Below are 22,974 nucleotides of genomic sequence, written 5' to 3'. Positions count from 1 at the left end.
CCCAGGATCGTTCCCTCTAGCCCCCAAAGCCTCCAGATGTGTGCTGGCACCACCGTAAATGCCAGCCTCCCAGCCTGGGTAGGCAGAGAACTGGCTCCCTAAGGCAAGTGCCTGGATCATGGAGATTATAGGCTCATCCCCTGAGATGCTCATTCCAGGCCAGCACAACCGGGCAAAGCGCAGCGGCCCTGAGCAGGCAGGAGCCGGGACGTGGCCTCTCACCTGCCGCTCGGCTTCCTTCAGCAGGCTGCGGAAGCGCTCGTCCCGGAGCACCCAGTGCGGGAGGTCGGTCTGGCCTCGGAGCTGGGCGTCTTCCAGCCGCTGCCTCAGCTCGCGAAGGGCGCATATCTCCTCGTCCAGCTGCCTCTGCCGCGTACGCGACGCCTGGAGATCCAGCTCCAGGTCCAGGGAGGTGCGGGCCATGAGCTCAGCCACGGAAGACCTGCAGGACTGCACGAGACGGTGGCTGTGAGCACACACTTGGCCCACGGTAGGCCCGCTCAGGCCCTCTAGAAGGTTCTTCCACAATTACTAGGAGATAGGTCAGACACAGGTATTTCCTTAAGCGTGGCCCCAGGTTAAAAACATAGATTTGGGCAAGATGAATGTAAATCTCCAGTTCAAGATCAAGGTTAGTTAACAGCAAATTGTTTTCTTTAGTGATGACCTACATATTTGCAAAAGTGTGGAGCAATAGGCCCTCACACGTGGAGCTGGCAGGATCAAAAATGGGCACAATCTTCCTGAAGTGTCATGTGATAATATATGTTTAAAACCAACAAATGAGCATTTTCTTTGGTTGTGAAATTTCATTTTTGACTTTTACCTGAAAGGCACAACTGTTGACGTGAAAAAGCAATTAAGGTTTAGGAAAAAAAACCCCTAAATATATGACATCAGGAAACTGATTAAATAAATTACAAGGCCAGCATAAAATGCAGCCACTGTAAACAGTTGAAAAAATATATTAACGTGGAAAAATCTTAATGATCTAATGTATATGGGAAAAACAGCATGTTATAAACCACAAGTGCTTTTTTTGTTTAAAACAGTATACATAAACACCCATGCACACACACACACACGAGCTGCCAAAAAACCTTCTTTCCCATATAAGCCTCAAGTAAGCAAATGTGCTATGTTCAAAAAAGTCCTAAGAGGAGAAAAGACTTTTGGTCATGGAGCTGAGAGCAGTGCTTCCCATCAAATGGGAAACAGAGCCTAGGGCAGATCAACATTGTTCAGTGGACTAAGTGCATGCTTTTCACACACGCATAGCACTATTTTGCACAGACACAGAATTTAAATAGAAATAACGGTTATAATTTAATAAATACAAAATCATTTAAAAGCACTGCTGAATTCATAGTAGAGTTCCGTGGTTCTCAACCAGGGGGGATTTGGTCCCCCAGGGGACATCTGGCAATGTGTGGAGACATCTTTGGTTGTCAAAATGGAGGGTGGGCGTGCTACTGGCATCCAGCGGGATGAGAAGCAATGGTGCCGGCACCCTACAGTGCACCAGACAGACCCCACAAAAAGAACGATCCATCCAAAACGTCAATAGTGTTGCTGCCGAGAAACACTTCTGTAGCTGAATTATGTACCTTCTTATTATTCTCAGTCTGCAACTACTCTTACTACAATTACTACATGAAAATCTGGGATTTTTTTTTTTTCTTTTAGTATATGTAGCCTAAAGGATCCTTGCCCAGAAAAGATAGGGACTCACTAGCTTACAAACTGAAAGCACCAAAACTTTATAAACTGGCACGCTATAAAGAAAAAACTTGGTAAGCAAAGGAAATGAAAACCATAGAACAGTCTTATGTAGAAGAATACTTTATGTTGAAAAACTCAAATTTTCTAAACTATATACATTCTCCTGTCAAAAAAGAAAAAACAACCTATTTTATAGAAATGGTCAACTATTTATTAATTTATTACATGTAAGAATGTAAAGATCACAAATTATCTGAAATCATGATATTAACTTAAGAAATATTGGTAACATTATATATGCTTTCAAAAATTAAATGCTAAGTAAACAAGGAAATAAAAATATTACCTTCTAATTAATATGACCTGAAACATTACCTTTTAAGGATTTGCAGAAATAACTCCCAAAGCAAGTACAGATTCCATGTTGGTTTATGGGCACACACCTGCTTATACCGAAGGGTTCGTCTTTCCAAAGTATTTCGGACAAAGGGGGACTTCCGGGGCAGTGTTGAGCTGTCGCTGTCACTACGATAAAGCTGTACCAAAAAGAATGATGTTCAGAAATACTTTCTCCAAAATTCAATATTCATTCTCTGTGTGTACTCTGAATGGGATTCCTTCCTTTCTCGTCACAGGCACTCAAACATACTTAAAACTTTTGGTGCTTTTACCAGGTCTTTGGGTTTCACTTAAAATAAAACATACACAAGAGTTTCAAGTAAAATGAAAAGACAAAACTAAAAACGAAATAAACAAACAAAACTCCCGAGCTGGTTTCCAGGATAATTGGGTCAACAAAATTTCTGTCTCACCAACACCAACCATGATCTGGCATTGTGTATGATGCTCACAAAAGCGACTGCTGTCCTCAGCGTGGATGGCCAGTCATTCTCACTGGCTGTATATCTAGCTTTGGCAAGAGGTGGGAAAAATGGCTTTCCTAAAAAGAGACTTGTTCCTGGTAGTAAGACAAGCCAACATCACCAACTCCCACTGTGCCAGTGAGGGGGAAAGGTCTGCTTTTAAAAAGGAAAATAAAAAATTCCTTCTTTATGGGAGCTGACACATTATGGATTTAATTGGGGGTTGGGGTCTCGCCTCAGGATCAATGTGCACCTGTGAAAAAGCCAAAGTCCTTGCCTTCATGGCCTTATTTTCCATGCCAATGAACCCGAAATACTCGGGAAATGCAGTGGCATGGCAGTTCACCTGCCCCATGATCACACAAACATGTACAAATGTGGAATATACTATAAAGCAAATGTACTTCACAGGGCCTGGTTTTCCAAAGCCTTGCAGTTTCAAATATTGACCTTGCGGAGGACTGGAAATTTTCCTCAGGCTATAAAGTCTCTGGTGTAAGATAAAGATTTGTGGCACAGCAAGGTTGCTGGCTCAAGGACAGACTAGTTACTGATTGTTATGTAAAGATACTGAGAAATTGCTGTAAGATCACTTAATTGTCTACTGGAATGTCATCTGGCTTGTTTCACTGAAAGCTGCCAGCCTATACTGTTAAACTATAACCCCACCTATGTTCTCTTCCTGTAACTTCCTGGTCTGGAGAATATATCCAGGAAGAGAACCCCAATTCAGGGTTAATTTCCCGAGGAAGGGATGCCTCTCATTGGAGCATTTCCAGGGAAGTTAACCACTTTGGGGCTTCTCGCTGCTCAGAAGAGATGGGCTTTGAGTAATCCTTTGCGTCTCTGTCACCCAGAGGAAGTGGAGTGACAAATCCATAGGGGGCGAAGCAACACAAATCAACATACAAAAACAACGAGGCCTCTAGAAGCATCACCGATCCACCCAAGCCTTTAGGTAGGGCTCAGAGCACAGCACAGGAGTGGCACTCCTGCTCTGGGGAAGCCAAGCGTTTGTCCCTTCAGCACCTCAGTCCCCCAGTAAGCAGCCTCGAGGCGGCTCCTCGCTGTATTCACAACAGCCTGGAATAAGGAGGGCGTGAGGAGGGCCTTCAATTTGGCACGCTGAAGCATCAGCCTCCACAGGGCTGATGTGTGATGGCGCAGGGTGCTCAGACTTGACCCTGTGCTAGCCAGGGCAGCCGCCAGTGGGGACACAGCACATCTGTGGGGACAGCGGCAGCAGGTCTCGCCAGCATGGTCGAGGGGCAGTTTGGGCTACCGAGGTCCCAACCCGCTGCCATTCACTCCTGTGCAGCAAAGGGTTTACCTCGCCCCAGGAAAGGTTTAGTCCTTGCCCAACTCCTTGAAGGTAACCTGTAAGATGACCTGTAAGGCCAGGAATGTCCCACCTGAGGAGAGTGTCTTTGTTTACCTGGGGGCCTTGGGACAGGCCACACAGTCTATGCTAACAGTGTGACTGCAGGAGGCCCTGGGCCATCAGCTTGAGCTCTGGAGGAGGTAGAGTCTCAGGTCAGCCATCAGGCCACCAGCCACACCTACATGACCAACACCACATAAAAACCCTGGACACCGAGGCCTAGCAAGCATCCCTGGCTGGCAGTGCTCCCTTGTGTTGCCATCATTGTGACCAGGGGAAACAAGTGCCGTCCCCAGGACTCCACTGGAAGAGGATGGAGCCTGTGGTCTCCTGAACGCTGCTCTGTGCCTCTTCCCTGTGCTGACCTCAGTCTGTATCCCTTCACTGTCCACGCCATAATCATTAACATAATGGCCTGAGTTCTGTGTGTCCTGGCAAATTACTACACCTGATTGTGGGTTGGGGAGCCCAGAACTGCAACTCCCAGTGTCTCCTTCCAGAGCACAAGGGTCTTTTTCTCTCCTATGATCTAACTTTGGCTTTGCCCTCATGGAGCCCACTCATTCAAAGGAAGGCGTTTACTTCAACGGCCCAACTCAGAGGGACGGGAAGGGTCAAGGTTCTCAACCCAAACAGCTCCTCCAGTCCACTGTGTCATGACCATTTCTCCTTAAAAGCCCCTTCTCTGTCCAAGTCTGTACTGATACTGTCACACGGCCGCTGTCTGCAGCCCCCAATACATGTCCTGTCTCCAGTGACCACTCTGGCCCAGGCCTCCCTCCACCCACCTCAGGGCATGCACGTTAGAACTATCTGGGAGCTTCCAAAGGCTCTGATGCCTGGACCCCACCTGGGACCAATGACAGATCTCTGGAGATGAGACCCAGGCATCAATGTTTGGTGAAGTCCCCAACCGGATCCGACAGCAAGGTGCAGCCAAGGGTGAGACCTGTGAGCATCCCTCGCCTTCCCTGAAGGGCACATGCCCACATGGGTGAGTCGGGGCTCAGCCACACCGCAGGACTTGTTACCACATGCAGGGCCCTACTGCCCAGGCCTCAACCCAACCCAGCAGAGCCCCTGCTTTGACGTGTTATTCCTCGACTGAGGCAGAAATGGTTTGGCCTGCTTCCTGACCACTAGGTGGCACCTATACAACCCTGAAAACCCAGGGGAAAAAGTATTAGAATCCTGAAGCCATCCGAGGTACGTAAGCATGGGGCGACAGCGGGGACAATGACACAACACCGATTTCAGCTCCATTTGCGGCCGGTGTACACCGACAGGTGCTACGTGTGAGGACACATATGCCTTTTGGCACAAATAGTAAAAAAACAAAATACAACAAAGGGAACAGAAAAGAAAACGCCCCAGACAGGTGGCGGAGGAATCCCAACTTACTCTGCAAACGTACTGGCTTCGCGCTCCGGGTGAGAAGGTCTGAGACCGGACGATTGTGCTGCTCCGAACAAAAGGCGACCCGCGGACCCGGCGGCCCGGCCGCTCCTTCAGAAGAGGGCTCGCTGCTGCTTCTGGGAAGACGTCCTCTGTGTTGGTTTCCTTGTCAACCTAGGTGGTAGTTCATTGATTACCATGATTTCTTCCATAATACAAGCAATAAACTCCGGGTGAGCAACTGGCTCCCTGACTCCTCCACTTGGAGGTCTAACTGGAGGAACTGTGACAGCCCCCGCCCCCTCCTCTCACGGGGACTTCTTTCCACTTGTTTATGCAAAAAGCATCTTAGTGCCATCCCGGACTCCACTCTGTCACACACCCCACACAGGGTTCAAGAGCAAATCCTTTTGGCTCTATGGTCAAGATTAAACAAATTTCGACCACTTGTCACCAAACCTTCATCCAAGTCGCCATCATCTCATGCCTGGATTAGTGCAGTGGGCGCCTTACAAGTCTCCCTGATCCCACGCCTCCTTGCCCCTTCAATCTGTCTTCAACACAACCACCAGGGAGATCCTGGGAGAACCCAAGTCAGGTCCTGCAATTTCACTCCTAGTCACATTCTCGGAAAAGGTGAAAACAGGTGTTCAGACAAATGCTTGCACACAGATGTTTGCAGCAGCATTACTCAAATAGGCAAAAGGTGGAAACAGCCCAAATGCACATCGATGGGCGAAGACATAAACAAAATGTGCTCTATCCGTACAGGGAATCCTATTCAGCCATAAAGAGCAATAAAGCTCTGACACGCACTACAACATGGATGAACCTCAAAAGCATTACGCTGTGTGAAAGAAGCCAGACACAAAAGGCCACATATTGTATAGATTCCATTTACATGAAGCATCTAGAATAGACAAATCTCAGAAAGTAGATTTTGGTGGCTGCCAGGGGCTGAAGGGAGGAGGAATGGGACGGTTGCACAGCACTGTGAATGTGCTAAATGCTACTGAACTGTACACTTTCAGATGTTCACTTTATGTTATGTGAATTTCATCTCAATAAATTTTAGAAAAAACCAACCAAAAAACCTTAAGTCAGATTACATCACCACTGGGCTCAAAACCGCCCACCAATTTCCCACGCCTCTCAGAGAAGAGCCAGAGTCCCTAGTGAGCCCTACATGCTCTGGCCCCCTCCCTCCATCTTCAGCTCCATGACTCCCTCCCTGCCCCATGCACTTGCACTTGTCCTTCCTGCACCTGCGCGGTCTCCACCCTGCAGGCTCCTGCGCTTCCGTCCTTAAGGCCTCTACTCAAAAATCACCTTCTCAGTTGAGGTCTTCCATGACCGTTCTCTTAATTGTGGTAGAAAACACATAACATAAAATCACCATCTTAACCACTAACTGTACCTTAAAGGTACAGTTCAGCTGTGTTAAATCTATTCACATTGTTCTACAACAGATCTCCAGAACTTCTTCATCTTGCAAAATTAAAACTCTGTCCCCATGAAACACCTCCCCATTCCCTGCTCCCCCAGCCCCTGGCAAGTCCGATATACTTTCTGTCTCTGGGATCTGACTACTTCAGGTACCTCATATGAACGGACTCACAGAGCATTTGTCTTTTTGTGTCCGGCTTCTTTCACTTAATATAATGTCCTCAAGGTTCATCCATCCATGTCGTAGCATGTGCCACAATCTCCCTCCTTTTTAAAGCTGAATAACATTCCATTTTATGAATACACCACATTTTGCTTATCCATAAATCTGTCACCAGGCACTTTGGTTGCTTCCACCACTGGCTATTGCTGCTAGGAACACAAGTGTGCAAATATCTCTTTGAGATCTTGCTTTCACTTCCCTTTGGATACACACCCAGAAGAAGTGAGATTGCTGGATCATATGGTAGTTCTATTTTTAATGTTCTGAGGAACCACCACACAGTTTTCCATAGTGGTTGCACCATTTTACAATGCTGACCTTTCTCAAGTGCAAATATAAATTTCCATTTCTAAATGTAAACCCTTTCTAACATTGCAAACCTGTCTAAAGCTAAACCCCGCTGACCACCCTCTTATTCTCCAATAGCCCCTTTGACTACCTAAAATACTATCGCATTTTCCTGATTTATCCTTTCCATCACCTGCCCCCGCTTGAGGGCAGGAGTATCTGTTTGCTTCTCCTTTGCATACCCACGATGCCTGGCACCCTCACCGGCCCACGCAGAGAGAGAGAATGCGAATGTGGTAAAGAACGAATGGCTGGGGACTCTAGGTGACAGGTAGCTATACGGATGTCGCTGCACTATTCCAGTGTTAAAGTGTACCCCAAAGGACAGACAAAACGGACACTCTGTGGTGAAAAGGGACACTCAATTGCTAAACAGAACCAAATGGCCACAGAGGGAGGGAAAGGGCAGACACGGATTTGAGGGCCTGCATGAATGTATCTCACTGACCATTCTGAACGTTGCTCGTCTGTAACTAAGCAACGGCAACTCTCAGAAGACAAGGCCAAGCCAGCTACAGCTGCGGATTTGATGCCGCCCTTCCACAAGTCTGCCTGGCACCAGCCATCGACCCCTCCTTCTCATTCTTGAGGGCCCACTGTGGCTCCGATCAGACAGAAACAGACTCCAAGGACATTCTTCTCCCTCTTCTCTGACAAGAGAGGCCACATCAAAACCAGCCAGGGCAGCCCACAGAGCCTGCGCAGTCACTTCTGTGACGAGTTTACTCACCACGCATGTGCACAGCCTTCCCCACGTGTTCACAGCATTCCTCTAAGCTCGCCGAACGTGCGTGTGACCTGACATTGGAAGGCACAGACACCGGCTTCCTCCTCTGTTCTCCTGAATGCTTGTCTCGCTCCAGTCAGGGCCTGTGTCCCCGTCTGGCTAGGCTAAAGCCTGGAATCCTGCTCACAGCGCCAGCTGTAGCACTCTTAATCCTGTTCGTGATGCCAATTGTCAAGCCACATGACCATGCTAGTTGTCGGGCTCTTTTACCTGCCAGTAATCCTGCCGACTGGGCCGATGGTTGAGCCAGGGCTGGGTCTGGAGCTCCCAGACCCCTCAAGCCCTTCACAGACTGGGTCACAAACCCTTCATATGTCAGGCTGGGTCACCAGACCCTCCACACGACAGGCTGGGTCACCAGACCCCTTACACGCAGGTCTATGAGCTACGTAACCAGCCAAAAGGTCCTCGGAGCCACAGGTTGGAAAGTATGGCTGCACCGGGCGGATGCCCAAGGCCAACACCCGCCCGCCTGCTTCACTAAAACTCCTCTCTCTCTCTCTCTTTCTCTGAAGAACACAAGAATAGCAACAAAACTAAAAAGATACATTGGTGTGCATGCACACTAACTACACACACACACACACACACACACACACACACACACACACACACACACACACACACACACACACACACACACACACACACACACACACACACACACAAATTTGCTTACGAAGAAAGCTGAACCATACCCAACTGGACCCAAGGCGAGGGCCCTGACCAAACTATTCTATTTTCCCAACACCCCCAATCTGCACACTGTCCTTTTCCTTTTTTTTCTTTTTCTAGAAAATAAAGTCTCCCTTTGCTCTTTAGTGGATCCTGTGGTCCTCTTTTGTTCACACTAGCAAATTTTCTGTAGATTTGAAGTTTTTGAAATTAGAAGCGGGGGTGGGGGTCACCAAACTAGCCTCCCATGACCAAGCACCCTGACTGGGGCTGATGCTTTTCAAGGTCTTATAAAGTAGAACAGCAGCAATTACTGGCAGCTAGTCCAAAACAACCGCTCCAAACCTGCTGAATGGGCCGCAGCTTGGGAAGCTGCCCAGGGGGCAGATTTTACTTTGTTTACAGGGTGAGGACAGCGTGGTGATAAAATGTTTTTGTGAGTGGGACAGTTTGGGAACAAAGTTTTGATAGAGCGCTGATACAGTGTCTTCTAACCTCACTGGGCTCCTCCAGCATTCGCCACTGCAAACAGGAAAGAGGTCTCCCCTGAAGATGTGGTGAGGGGCACAACTAAGATCAGATGACCAGAAGGGGCAAATGGTTACTTTGCTGTTCTTAATGTCACAAAGGGGGAAGAGTAACTATCAGCGTCCAATACCTTTGGGATTCATGAAACTTCCTGAGCTTTATGAGTCCCTGAAGATGGGAACGGACTGCCGCAAGACTGCACAGAAAGGAGTAAGATCTATCTTTTTTAGTTGTGGTTGTACCCTCCTTGTGATCTAATGCTGACAAACGTTTCCATTGGGGTTCTCATGCGCATCTTAAGCCCTTTACAGATCTGAGGCCATCCACTTCTTCTCCTCAAGCTTTCAGTGAAACGTGACCTTATCCATCAACCCCAAATCCGACAGCCCTGTCCATTTCACACCATCACTTCCCCAGAGCCACCATTGCTGGGCGAGTCTGTAGGTCACCCCCGCCGCTCTGCCTGCGGCTGAGCCCACCAGCTCTGGTTTCCTCCGTGCACCTCCTCTGCCCCCTCAGGCCTGCCACACCCCCTCCTTCCATGGCGGTGCCTCGTATCGTACAGCAACACATCCAGGGGCTCTGTAAAATCCCTTGGCATTTCCTACTGACCTTCAGCGGCAGGGACTGGAGTTTCTCTGGGCTGTAAGGGTCCGCGTGGCCAGCAAACACGTGTCTGTGGATGGAGTCAATAGTGACACAACAGAGCTCCACGTGCGGGGGACTGGTCTGGGTGCAGTTGCTACAGCCGCTGTCAACCGAGTCAGCCTGCCAGCTCCTGAAGGTGACACAGCAAAATCCCACAAAATGTTCATCAGAAGGGATTTATTTCATTGCTGCTTTCTGAGCACAGTAACAGAGGCACCAGATAAAACCCATTTCTTTCCAAAGACTGAAGACGGCTGCTTTTCTCACGAAGTAAAAGGGCATTTCTGTTTTCTAGGGAAGACAACATTTCAAGGCCTTTCATTAAGAGGGTCTTTCTTTATCAACCAATCATAGTCACTGAAGATGCCAGAAACCACCCCCCACAATACCCTCCCCTCTGCCTTGCACTGTCCCTACCAAAAATAAATTCCTCTCTAAGCAACTTCAGGGAAAGCCAGTGGGAAGCAGCAGGAAGCTTTGGAAAGATGACACTCTTCATGGAGAGATGTGGAAGGAGAGCAACACTCCACGGAGTCGAGGATTCACCAATAGCTGCTTCAAGTAAAATGTGAAAGGACGCTATGTAATTCCATTTATGGTAAATGTGTGGAAGAGGCAGATCCGGAGATAGAACACGGATCCGTGTTGCCAGCGGCCGGAGGGAAAGAGGGAGGGGGCGACTGCCGGTGGGGGTGGGGTTTCTTTCCGGCATGACGAGAATGCTCTAAAATGCACTATGGTGGTGGCACACTGTGACTGCTAAAAACCACTGAATTGAGCACTTTAAATGGGTGCATTGTATGGCAGGTAGACCATATCTCAATAAAGCTGTTCAAGAAAACCCAAAACAATGAACAGGGACCTTACTGATTCAATCCTAGCAGAGGGGAGTCACTTAAGAGTCCTACTTGTGAAGGGAAATTCCAGGACAGCAGGAAAAGGTGAAAAGCCTACATGGAGAGTTGGGGGAGAGAGTTCAGGGTCTCGCCCTTGACCCGATTAGCATTCAATTCCAGCCAGAACCCCAACTTCTGGCCGATGGTACAGAAGAATCGCCCAGCACGTTCTAGAGGCGTGGATGAGAAAAGCAACTTGCACCCAAAGACACAGCTCCTCGGAAAGAGCCATGACTGACTGACACGCCAGCTGCCAGGCCCCAAGAAAATCAGCTTCGCATCCCTTTCTGCGGGTGGCCTGGCGCCCACCTTTCGGACACGGCCTCGGCCTGCTCTTCCTTGCGCTCCATCTCCAGGATCTCCTCCTCGGTGTACTCCAGCTTCACCCGCTCCTCAGCCAGCTCTCGCTCCACCGCTTGCAGCTGGGCCGTGGTTCTGGCCAGCAGCACTGACACTGCATCCTGCAGGGGACAGGGCGCTGAAAACCTCAGCCCGGTGGCTCTGAGGCGCGGTGGACAGCGACAGCGGGGGCAGCCTCCGCTTTCTGCGACTCAGCAGAAGAAACCGCCCTCCCCCCAGCAGAACATCGCCACTGCCTGCTCCTACAGCTCCGAGGGCTCCAGCTTAAAAATAACCAACACGCCACCTGCCTGTGGTCACCAACACGTTTGCATTAAAAAGCATTATCAGGAAATGGCCATACAGATGGATACGTTCCATTTTTATGACCTTCCTTGAAATCCTACTTCATCATTGCCACTACACTCTGATTTTGTCTACATAAACACTTAGAAATGATTTGCTCAAGTAAAAGCCAGTCTCAAAGTCACGAAAGCAGTCGTGATCAGCTCCTTAGCCCAGGGCCAAGTACCGTCTTTCCAGCGACAGTGTGCATGGGGTCTCGTGCGGCACTCTCCCCAGTCCTGGGCAGCTCAGAGCTGGTGAAGACCTGGACGGGGTGCCAGCGCAGCTGCATTTCACTTGAGCTGTCGTAGTCAGCCAAGTTGATCTGAGCGATGCCCTGCAGGAGTGTTAAAAAGAAAGCCAGGCCAGGTACTGAAGGATCTCACCTCAACAACTGGAGTCCTTTAAAACATCAAGTTCACCCTTCAATCTTAGCCAAAAGAGACTTAAAATATTTCATTCCTATTAAAAGGACTGCAGTACAATGCAAATGGTCACAGAGGATCCTAACGGGTGGCTCCCTGGTTGCTTGTTTGGCCCAATCTTTAAAGTGCTGGAAAGGGAACAGGGGACAAAGGACAGGCAACCTGGGGTGCTGGGTCAAGCTCAGGGCTCCCCCAAGATGAGCCACTGATTCCTCCAGAAAACCTTGAAATAACAAAGGACTGCTGAACTCCACAATCCCGAATTCCACTGCTAGGGGACAGGACCAAGGGGAAAAATTCCACCCGTGGAAAGAAACCACCCTGGCTTCAAAATCCTGGCCTGCGCACTAGATGGCGGGGATACTGAAGACAAGCTGCTGGCTCTTCAGGCCTCGTCCTAGGGATAACACACAGGACATAGAGGCAAATTTGAAATTCTAAAAATGAACAATGGATTTTTTTTTTTTTTTTTTAGTATAAGTCTCAAATATTGCATGGGATATACTTACACTAAAAAGGTATCTATAATTTATTTGAAATTCAAATTTAACTGACTAGCCTATATTTTTATTTGTTAATCTGTCAACCGTACTTCATTCCTCAACTGAAAATGGGGATAAAGGGGAAGTTATCTCGTGGGGAGTTTGCAACGACTAGTTGAATTAACACATTTAAAATATAAAACACTTGACAGGATCATTGGTTTGACCATCCCTTTCTGGACTCCCAGCTGCAGGGACTACTTGACATCACCACAATTTGTAAGCTACCCATCACAGGACAAAAAATGGGAGAGAGGGGACGGAGGGAGAGAGGGCAACAGAGGGGGAGGAAACAGACAAAAGAAAAGAGCGAGACAAACACAGACAAAAACTAACAGAGAGAATGACAAAAGAATAAAGGACAAAGAGAGAAAAAGAAGGAAGGAAAGAGAGACAGACCAAAAAAAAAAAAGAAAGAAAGAAAGAAAAAAGGACGGACTGAAATGGGAGGAAAGGATGGAGGGAGGGGCAGGCAGGGGGCCGTGTCGCCCACCAGCAGCTCCTCCTGCAGCTGCGGGTTCACCGCACACACGTAGAGCTGGAGGGACTTCAGCGTCAGCGAGCTGGAATGCGCGGGGATCCTGAACACTTCGTTGAACAGCAGCGGCGCCTGCCACTCCAGGGCCTTGGAGCAGTACGTGGTGGGCGTGCTGGAGTTGAGCGGGGGCAAGTAGACGCGGACGTGGCTGCAGGGGACAGGGGGGAAGAGCCTATGGGTGCGGGCAGCGCTTACTGCCGCGCAGTCTCCTACCGGCACGGCAGGGACAGCACGACCCAGGACCCGCGTGTCACCCTGTCCGGTCGCCCACGGGAGGATTTCAACACCCTGTGGAAAAAGTTCCTTTCTCAACTAAGAGTAAGTCCAGAGAACCGATGTGCCCTGGGGATGGGCAGGCAGGGAGGTCCCTGGCAAAGAGAAAGACCTCGGTGAGTACTGAAGACTCCAGAGGGCTTCCGAGGCTCTGCTGTTCACCACTTTTTCAGGAAGAGCCCCTGTCTCTCCACTCATGGCTCCGCCTGCCGACTTAGCCCATCAGCCAGTCTTTCCCGGCCTCTCCGCCCCCCGCCCTGAATGCAGCACACGGGAGGAGCCCCAGAACCTGCCAACTGCAAAGCAGACCATTGGGGTGGGCAGGAGCCCAGGCTGCATCCTCACCACTCCAGCCAGGCTGCTTCCAAGGCCTCCAGATAACTAGTTGATAAAGAAGGCTCAGGGAAGGGGACTTGAATGGACCATTATAGGTGTGGTCACCTGCCTGGGTAAGTGGAACCTTCTATCAGGCACCCACCTGGGGCCTCAGAGCTCAGACAAAAGTGATCTCACTATAGAGGCCGAAGTCACCAGGTGACTCCCAACTGGTCCCAACACATATCTTCTTCTCCCTCCTCAGCCAAGGATGCCCTGATCCCTGCCAGAGGCCTCATAATGCCCTTCACCGACCACAGAGCCGAAAGTGGCTGCATTGTCACCACTCATCCCCACGACAGAGGAGGACATTTTAAACCCAAATACTGCCAATGGCGGGCACTTTCTTAGCATCTGCAAAGCACACGGCTAGTCCGGCACTGTTAACTTCCTCTACCTCAAATAATTAATCAGACTCTTTTTTAAAACTTCCGATGCTTTATACTGCACACAGACATTCCCTGGTGTTTTACTGTAAATTCAGGTTCTCGAACTCTCTTCCCTTTCCCCAAGCTGCCAAGCAGAAGAGTGGCAGAGCCATGAGGTGTGGGGGAGGGCCCAAGCGAGGCCACCATCTGCCGGACTGGGCCCGGGGAGCTTACATTCTGCAGTCTTCCTTCACAACCAGCCCGGCCAAGTTCTTCAGCTGGAGCACATGCACGAGGAGACATTCGCTGGCACTGTCGTGCCTAGAACAGAAAACAGGCGTCCACGGACCGTAAAAGCCCCCTGCTGGAAAAGTCCTTCTGACTGAACTACAGCAAAGGGTGGCTTTCCCCCACCTTGCCCCCAGGGGAAATCTGCAATGTCTGAAGACATTTTTTATCGTCACAACTGGAGGGGGATGCTATGGCATCGAGTGGGTGGAGGCCAGGGAAGTTGCTCAGCTTCCTACAGTGCCTAACACAGTCTCTTATGACAAAGAATAATCCAGTCCCAAACCTCAGCAGTGCCAACACTGACAAGCCCTGGATCGGCATAACGAGAGAGAGCAAAGGGAATCTGCAGGCATCTGCACAGCCTACAGTGCTACTGTGAACGCTACGGTCACTGTCTTTATTGAAACTGCCATTAGAAGCCAAAAAGTGCTGTGTTGCAAACCACCCGATTACTTACTCTGGGGACCAAGGAAGGACCCCACTACCTGTGCTGCAGTGAACACAATCAATTCCTGGAAGAAATGTAGGAAAACTGCCCCAAGGGCCAGACTTCACTGGGAGTTTTCAATACCCCCTGCATTATGATGCCCTGAAACCCCAGCTCCATGAGATGACAGTTCCCAGCTATGAATCTCAAGAGTTGAAAGGCAGCAACGGAGCCACTTTTCCCTGTCACTCCTTCCCACCACCTCTGTTCCCTCACCTGAGACTAGCTGAAGTGGGATTGGGGGTATCAAGGACAGGAGAGCAGCACCCAAGTCACATGGGTCCGTCTATCCCTCCAGGCTTGTGCATGGAAGTGGGAACCACTAGGCGGGCCCTGATCTACTGGTCTTTAAGAGCACCAGGGAAGGAGTCTTCTGTACTCACAAATATCCCACGTGGATGTGGGGACCTTCGCTAGTGCTCGCGTCTCCATATGCAGACTCCTCAGCATCTTCATTCCTGAACACAATCGAAATCCACCCGGCTTATTGTATAGGGAACGGAATACTATGGATTTTGCAGAAGCTCTCTCATGTTAAGAGTGCTTCTTCCTGAGAAAAGCTTCATCAAACTGACACATAAATAAATCCATTAAGTGGCTGAAAGGGCAGGTCCCCAGGATCCATCTCACTGGGCACCGGCCTACAAAGTGTTTCTTTTTTGTGTTTTTCATTTTTTCAGAAAATAACTTTGCATACTTTTCAAAACCACATGTGATATTCAGAGCACCATTCAAAAATTAACTTTCAAAAAGTTTGCAATAAGTAAAACGTCTTATAGATACCTAAGATTTACAAATGTACAAACAATGACATGAAGATACCCAATCAAAATAATGCACAGAATTCCAAAGTGTTCTATCATTGCAAAGCAATTCGTATAGCCAAGGAAAGAAGGAAGGGAGGGAGGAAAGTCATTCCTAATGAAGGTCCTTTTCAGAAAAGCAGGTCTCTTTCATACGCTGATTCTCCTTTTTCAGTTCTATTGGGCTTAAGCCTTAGACCCACCAGGGCCAGAGAGAAAGAAGTCATCCTGGAACTACAGAGCAAGAGCTGGCCTCCAAATGCCACATGGGAGAGGGGCGTTTTCTTTGCAGAGTTCCTTTATTTTTTTTTTTAAAGATGACCGGTAAGGGGATCTAAACCCTTGACTTGGTCTTGTCAGCACCACGCTCTCCCAAGTGAGCCAACCGGCCATCCCTATATAGGGATCCGAACCCATGGCCTTGGTGTTAGCAGCACCACACTCTCCCGAGTGAGCCATGGGCTGGCCCTTCTTTGTAGAGTTCTAAGGCCCAACCTCCCAAAGTTGAAAGAAGCTAGAAAAACATCCTACCCTTGGATATACAAACAAAGCTTCAATACATAAAAGTTTCAGTATAGATCTTCTTTGTGCTGAACAGTAATGAGTGGTAAGTCTGCTTAGGGAGAAGGAAATAATAAGATCAGCTTCTAACCTTTTGGTTAGAGGTTCAAATACCCCGCTGTCACTCGCCAGCGAATAATCCGACAGGCACGCAGAGACACGGCGTGCTCTCCTCTCCAACCTCTTGGCGCTGTCTTCTCGAAGAGTCACTGCTACAAATAAGGGACACACCTGCGGTCAGGAGATGATGGCAAGGGAGGCCAGGGACCTCTACATTAGAGCACACACTAAGGAACTGAGCGTTCCAGAGACACGTCGTGATATGTACATACATATAAATACGCTTGTGCTCAATACTGAAAAATTAAACAAATAAACTTCTGGCTACTTCTTTAAGAGATTTTAAGCTATCTAGAAAGACCTTTGGATTCATAAGTCTCTTTTAGCCCCCTTAATGAGAACATAGAACATGAGATGATGGTTGGAAGCCCTTCGAAGCACACTTTAAGAAACACTCTCATACCCAAAAGCCCATGAAAGAAATATTACCCCGAATGGGAACTGCAGGTGTGCTCTCCAAGTGATGATACCTTTCATTCCCTTCCTTATGCTATTTGGTATTTTCCATATTTAATGCAATAAACATATACCGTGTTGCTTTTGTAATCAGAAAAAAAAAACTCGTTTAAATTATCCAAATAAACCCTAAGAAAATTTAGTGACCGTCAAGTCAAAAGACACGGCTGAATCCAGACTCATCTTTTGAAAACACCTCCTCGGAGATGTGCGGCTCACGGGGAGGATGCTGGGGGCTCAGGTCTGTCTGTCTCTGGGACTACAGCATCCTCCCCAGCTGCCCTGGAGCCAGAGCTGCTTCCAGAATTACTTTCCTGGGTTAGAATGCTATGGTTACTGGGCAGCTTATTTTTATGTTTCATATCTATCTTAATCAAGAGCCAAAGATAACCACTGAATGTTTTCCTTTTAACATTTCCTCAACTGTTTTTACCCCTTCCCTCACTGCAGTAAGTTACATTTCACAAAACCAATAAAAATAATATGCATTTAATCTTTCCATGCTAAATGTGAATATGTGCACTGGAGTCTCGATGTTTTATAAAGAGGATACTTTGATAGAACACAGAATAAAATATGAAGCCCCAAACTGAACATTACTCAAACATCATGATGCCTCTTGTTAACAACGCAGGCCCGTCTGCAGCCTCTGTACTTTTCTTTGGCTATCTAGGCTCTACACACTGAAAGTCCTGACATCTGCGCCTTCCCGGGTTGGGGGAAATGGTGAGTCTGCTGACGACCATCTCCCTGTTCAACCAAATTATGACTCACACCGATTAAATACAAACACGTTGAACAGCACACAAAACAAACAGATGGGGCTGTGGCCTTTGGTCTCACGATGTCAACTGGAGACAAAAGCTATCTTTCCAAAGGTCTGTAGTGCCAAGCCTGGGGGAATTCTGAGCTTCTGCCCTGGCCAGTCCTAAACTGCACGCGGAACCTGCCAGCTTGCTGCGCCGATCCCTAGCAACCAAACGGATCATGATTTCCACTCCCATCCCTGCCTCTTGGCATAGTTCCTGAACAGAGCTTTAAATCCCCTTAAGGAATAGCAACAGGTAACAATCCTAGGCACTTCCAGTTAACCCAGTGGGATGGGGCAACTCTCACCAAATCTCTCTTTTATCATTACAATGGAAGTCGATGAAGACAGAAAGGAAATGAACTGATCCGCAGGCTGAGACACTGAACTCACAGCAACTGGAAGCAGGAGCTGCCTCCCGGGAGGAAGCTCACAGAAGACCCCACACTGCATACCCCAGACACCCGCTCCTGAGCTTCAAGGCAACGAGGTTGACCACATGGGGAGCAATGCCAATGAAGCAGGAAATCCAAAAATCTCACACACTCATTTAAGAAGTCTCTGACCTTTCCATCATTAAAGACAGAGAGACAGACAGACAGACACTGAGACCCAAGGACATGAACACTGCTTGATAAAAAGGAAGAAAACACAGTGAAAACCACATTGTGGGCAAAGCTGTCACCTGGCATATTAAAATAATGAACATCACTAAATTCTGGAAAAAAAATACATTGAGGGAATAGTTAAAACTTTTTAAAAAGTTCTTAACACAACTTTAGTAGCCATCATGAATGTTAAACTTGAAGTAATAATGATAATGACAATTGATAAGCTACATTAAAGTACAGCTATAAGATATGCCCTCCTTGGCCACACCCCAGCCACCCTAAATACACTGACTCACAGCACAAAGATGTGCACAGCCTGAGCAACTAAGGGCAATGAGGGGAATCCCAAGGCCACTTACAGTGAACGCGTCTGTCGAGCCGCATGAGAAGAGATAAGGGAAAAAAAGCACAAAGTGAAAAAACTGCAGAATTTAAGCCAACAATTTTAAACAGAGTATGAATTTAATAAAAACATCAGTAAATAGATGAGCAAAGTCAAGCTTTTTATGGATTTTAATTAGCAAATACTAATGGGTAGATGAAAATAGTAAAGCATTTCAAAATCATGACACATTTGGGTTTTAAAATCCCGGGAAGACAAAACTGTAGTAAAAATGCAAAAAAATGGTAAAGATTACCATCTACTGCCCCACTCCTCTGTCCTGCCTTCTGTCTCCTCTGACTGATTTAAAACACAAAGGAAGAAATCATTCATCATTCACAGAGCTTTCTCTGTAGGTTTGGGCACTTTTTATTTCTATCTTACTAAAATTTTATCTTACTAAAACTTGTTTGGACCAAATTGAGACTGCACTGTTTCTAGCAAGACTGAAAAGCTGGAGGAAACTACGCGTCCTGGGCATCGGTAAACGATGGGCCAGGTGTAGTATGACGAGCACCAAGGTTCAACTCCACGAAGCTATGACGAGTCTGGGTTCAGGAGCCCCCACAAGCACCAAGGGAGGTGAGGAGTTCCTGTGTCCCATGCCTGATGCTGGTTACCCAACCCAGCCCACTGGGAGCACCCAACAGGACCCACTGACTGGGTCCATTATTTCGTTTCTAAGGACACAAGTCAATGAAAATGTCATACAAGAACCCACCAGCAGGTGGCAGTGTCTAAATACAGTATAAGCAAATGCTTCCAAGTCTAAGTTTGAACCATCTGCCACGGGAGTGGGAAGGAAAAATAAAGAAATCGAGATCACCAATTAAGTCACCTCTTCGCCCTCCCACCCTGTCTTTCCCCTGGCCCAAAGGGGCCCTTAGGCCTTGCGTAGATTTTCTCTATAACCAGACTCAACCTTTAAAAACAAGTTGGGAGAGAGGTGTGGGGAGACTAAGAGAAAAGTAAGCTTAAGCAATGACAGATGTGCAATTCAGTCCTTATTGCATATTTTCTTTTTTGAATAAAAGAAGTAAATATGGAGCAACGAATCTGCGATTCTAAAGAAGAATAAAGAGCTGGCTGGTTAGCTTACTCAGTTAGAGTGCGGTGTTGATAACACCGAGTTCAAGGGTTCAGATCCCTGCACAGGCCAGCTGCTAAAAAAAAAAAAAAAAAAAAAAAAAAAAGAACAAGGCTAATGAAGGGTACTTGTATATGTGAATTACAGAAACAATGTATCTGAGGATATGAAAGTGTGTTCGCAAACACAGAGAGAAAGACATCAAAATAACAGAGATGCTGAAAAGCCATCAGGCAGCCCCAGAACATAAGAGTCTCTGTTAAACACATTAAGTGCTAACACAGACTACTATCCTATAGCAGTCTTTCATGGGTAACAGAATGGTGGTGAATGGCTGAGACCATAAAGATCACCTCATTCAAGAGCAGGGAAGGCGAGACTCAGGCAAGTCTAGGGATGTGCTCAAGGTCACACAGCTAGCAGTCAACAGGGCAGGGAACAGAATCCCAGTCCCCATGCTGCTAGTCCGAAGTTGTTTCCACTCCACCACACTGGTTCCATATTCTAGTTTTATTTCCACCCTTTGCTGCATAACCACTCAGTAGTATGTTACCAGGGTTTCTCAGCCTCAGCACTACAGGAGCCCCCCTTACCTGCAGTTTTGCTTTCCCTGGTCTGTTACCTGTGGTCAACTGAGGTTCAAAAATAGATGAGTGTAATACAATAAGATATTTTGAGAGAAAAACCACATTCAGACAACTTTTATTACAGTATATTGCTATAACTGCTATTATTAATTATAGTTAATCTCTGTGTCTAATTTATAAATTAAACTTTATCATAGGTATGTATAGGAAAAAAACACAGTATTATGTATACGGTTTGGTATTATCTGCAGTTTCAGTTATCCACTGTGGGTCTTGGAACATATCCCCTGTGGATGGGGGTCGGGGCTACTGTATTGACATTTGGGGTTGGACAATTCTTTGCGGTGGGGACTGTCTTGTGCATTGCTGGATATTGAGCAGCGTCTCTGGTCTCTACCCACTAGATGTCAGTAGCATCCCCCACCCCAGCTGTGACAAGCAAAAATGTCTCCAGATGTTGCTAAGGGGGGGGGTGGTGGCAAACCCCCCCCTGTTTGAGATCTATGAGATTTACTATGCTATACAAATTATCTATTGTTTGACTAAATGGAATGTCTAAAACATTTCCACTGTGCAAATACAAGTTCATTAAATGCGCTGAACTTCAGGAATGGGAGACCTTGTTCTTGATCAACTTTAAAACCTATGAAAGTTAAAGTGACTGGGGGTTGGCTCCAAAAGCACATGAGGGCAAGATGAACAGGGCTGAAGCCCAGACTCTGCTTTGTGTACAAGGCACGGGCTGGACTTTTCTCTAGAATAGCAGTTTGGTTCTCCACATGGGCTACAAGCTGATAGACCCTGGCACCAAGAAGGAGCTGAATTAACACCGACTGGATGGATGAAGCTCCATGCAGTGACACGCTTCTTGACTTCAGAAATTCCCTGAGTAGAAAAGACTGATATCTTACTGGCACGTCTTTTGAAATCATGCCAACTATTTTCATTTCCATGTCTGACAGAATTGCATCCTTGAAAACCACGAGGACAAAGGATAGAGATGCAGCCACAGCGACAGAGGAAATGGAGATTTCTGCTGGGCTACCAGCAGTGCACGTGCTGGTCTTGGGCGTCACACACAATGCTCTGTCCTGGCAAACACCCTGCAGAGTTCACTCAGGCCCCAGGATGTCGTTAGAAGCCTCTGAATGTGGAAGACTGGGTGGATCTTACCCTCCTTTTCAACAATTAAGTGCCTTCTGCAAACAAGCTAATGCTTGGGAAAGACTACCTTGCCAATTTCAATTATCTTTCCCCAACACAGACGCAAATGACAAGAGCAGGTTTGGGCCCTTCCTGACCCTGTCAATGTTCCTAAATTTAAAGCTCACTATGGACTTGAAAAGCCAGCCGGCCTCCAAGAATTGAACACAACGTCCCCCCGAATGGTAGACTTTGCCACCCAGGAAGCCTTATCAGCACTTACTTCCACCCGTGGGAGCGCCTGCCAATTGGGGTCCTCGCTCGCGCGGTCCTTCCCCATCCCCGGGGAATCCATGCAGCTGAAGGGACGCCGAGCCCTGCAAGTCTTCGTCCCCCAGGGCAGAGGCCTGAGCCCGCAGCCTGTCCAGGGCGCCCAGGCCTGGCACCTCAAAACTGTCCGCCAGCTGCGCCAGAGGCGAGTCCCGGGAGGCCGGGAGGAAGGGGGTGTCCAAGGGTGAGCTTGGGGGCGACAGAGAGGACAGGGAGGAGCGGGAGGACAGCGAGGCCAGGGACTGTGGCGTGTCCAGGGACCGCCTCTGCCTGTGGAAGGCCGAGTGGCCTGCGGGGTCTGAGAAGGGGGCCTCCCGCGCCAGGGAGTCAAAGGGGATGAGGTCGAAGCGCAGCAGCTGGCCGCACTCGGCGTCGGGCTTCTCGTACTGCGGGAGGCCGTAGATGTCAGTGAAGCTGACTGAGCTCAGCGATCCGCGGCTGGAGGCCAGGGACCCGCGGCTGGAGGCCAGGGACCCGCGGCTGCTCCCCGAGGACACCGTCAGGGTGCTAGCAGACAGGCTGAAACGAGAGCGCAACGCGACCTTACAGACGGGGCCCCAAGGGCAACGACCCCCAGCAGCAGCATTCCCAGGGACGGAGCACACCCGAAAAACCCCAGAATTTGCCTGGCCTTCATCAACACCTCCTTTGTTTCTTTTCAATGACGGCAGAGAGCAGTGGGCAACAGCAAAGAGTCGTGCCTGAGGTCAAGTCCAGGCTCAAATGTGTACTAGCTGCGTGCACTCGGTCAAGTGATTTCACCTCTTTGAGCCTCCCACGAGCTCACTGGGGACTGGGGCAGTAACAGTTCCACCCTAATGCCATCGTTAGGGGGAATAACAGAAAATACATACAAAGCCCTGAACATTAGCTTCACGATACAGTAAGGACTTGAAAACATGAGCTATCATTGAGCATCCATATCTTTCTTACCTTAAAAATATTCATATTCTTTTTCAAAAAACCCAAAATAGAAATGTGCACGGGCACATATGTACACTTCTGATAAAGCTGTTAGATTACAAAATCCTTAGATAAATTTGACTTCAGACTTGTTATTTATTCTGAAGCCAAATTTGGTTCTCCTCAAATTCCTTGAGTCCCATATTATTAGCAGGTCGTCTTCAAAACATAATGTACGCACTCTTCTATTCAGGGTCTGAGTTCCAGTAGGAGAAAATCTAAGCTAAA

At 48.0% G+C, this 22,974-nt stretch overlaps 1 protein-coding gene across 2 annotated transcripts in view; it reads right to left on the bottom strand.

The window, feature by feature from the left end:
* The window catches only part of WWC3 (WWC family member 3), a 117,331-nt gene that overhangs the window by 4,433 nt on the left and 89,924 nt on the right, over positions 1-22,974 (bottom strand). For both annotated transcript variants that reach the window (XM_063083238.1, XM_063083239.1), the window contains 11 exons: positions 21,737-22,302; positions 16,351-16,471; positions 15,279-15,353; positions 14,352-14,438; positions 13,057-13,249; positions 11,784-11,933; positions 11,222-11,373; positions 9,981-10,146; positions 5,368-5,535; positions 2,166-2,258; positions 223-450 (listed from right to left, as the gene is read on the bottom strand). In XM_063083238.1, the coding sequence (XP_062939308.1) occupies positions 223-450; positions 2,166-2,258; positions 5,368-5,535; positions 9,981-10,146; positions 11,222-11,373; positions 11,784-11,933; positions 13,057-13,249; positions 14,352-14,438; positions 15,279-15,353; positions 16,351-16,471; positions 21,737-22,302 (1,999 nt within the window). The remainder of the gene's footprint in view (positions 1-222; positions 451-2,165; positions 2,259-5,367; positions 5,536-9,980; positions 10,147-11,221; positions 11,374-11,783; positions 11,934-13,056; positions 13,250-14,351; positions 14,439-15,278; positions 15,354-16,350; positions 16,472-21,736; positions 22,303-22,974) is intronic.

The sequence above is a fragment of the Cynocephalus volans genome, chromosome X, assembly GCF_027409185.1.
Source record: "Cynocephalus volans isolate mCynVol1 chromosome X, mCynVol1.pri, whole genome shotgun sequence".
Classification (NCBI taxonomy): domain Eukaryota; kingdom Metazoa; phylum Chordata; class Mammalia; order Dermoptera; family Cynocephalidae; genus Cynocephalus; species Cynocephalus volans.
The sequence above is the reverse complement of the archived record's forward strand: the minus strand, read 5'-3'. Positions and strand labels throughout refer to the sequence as shown.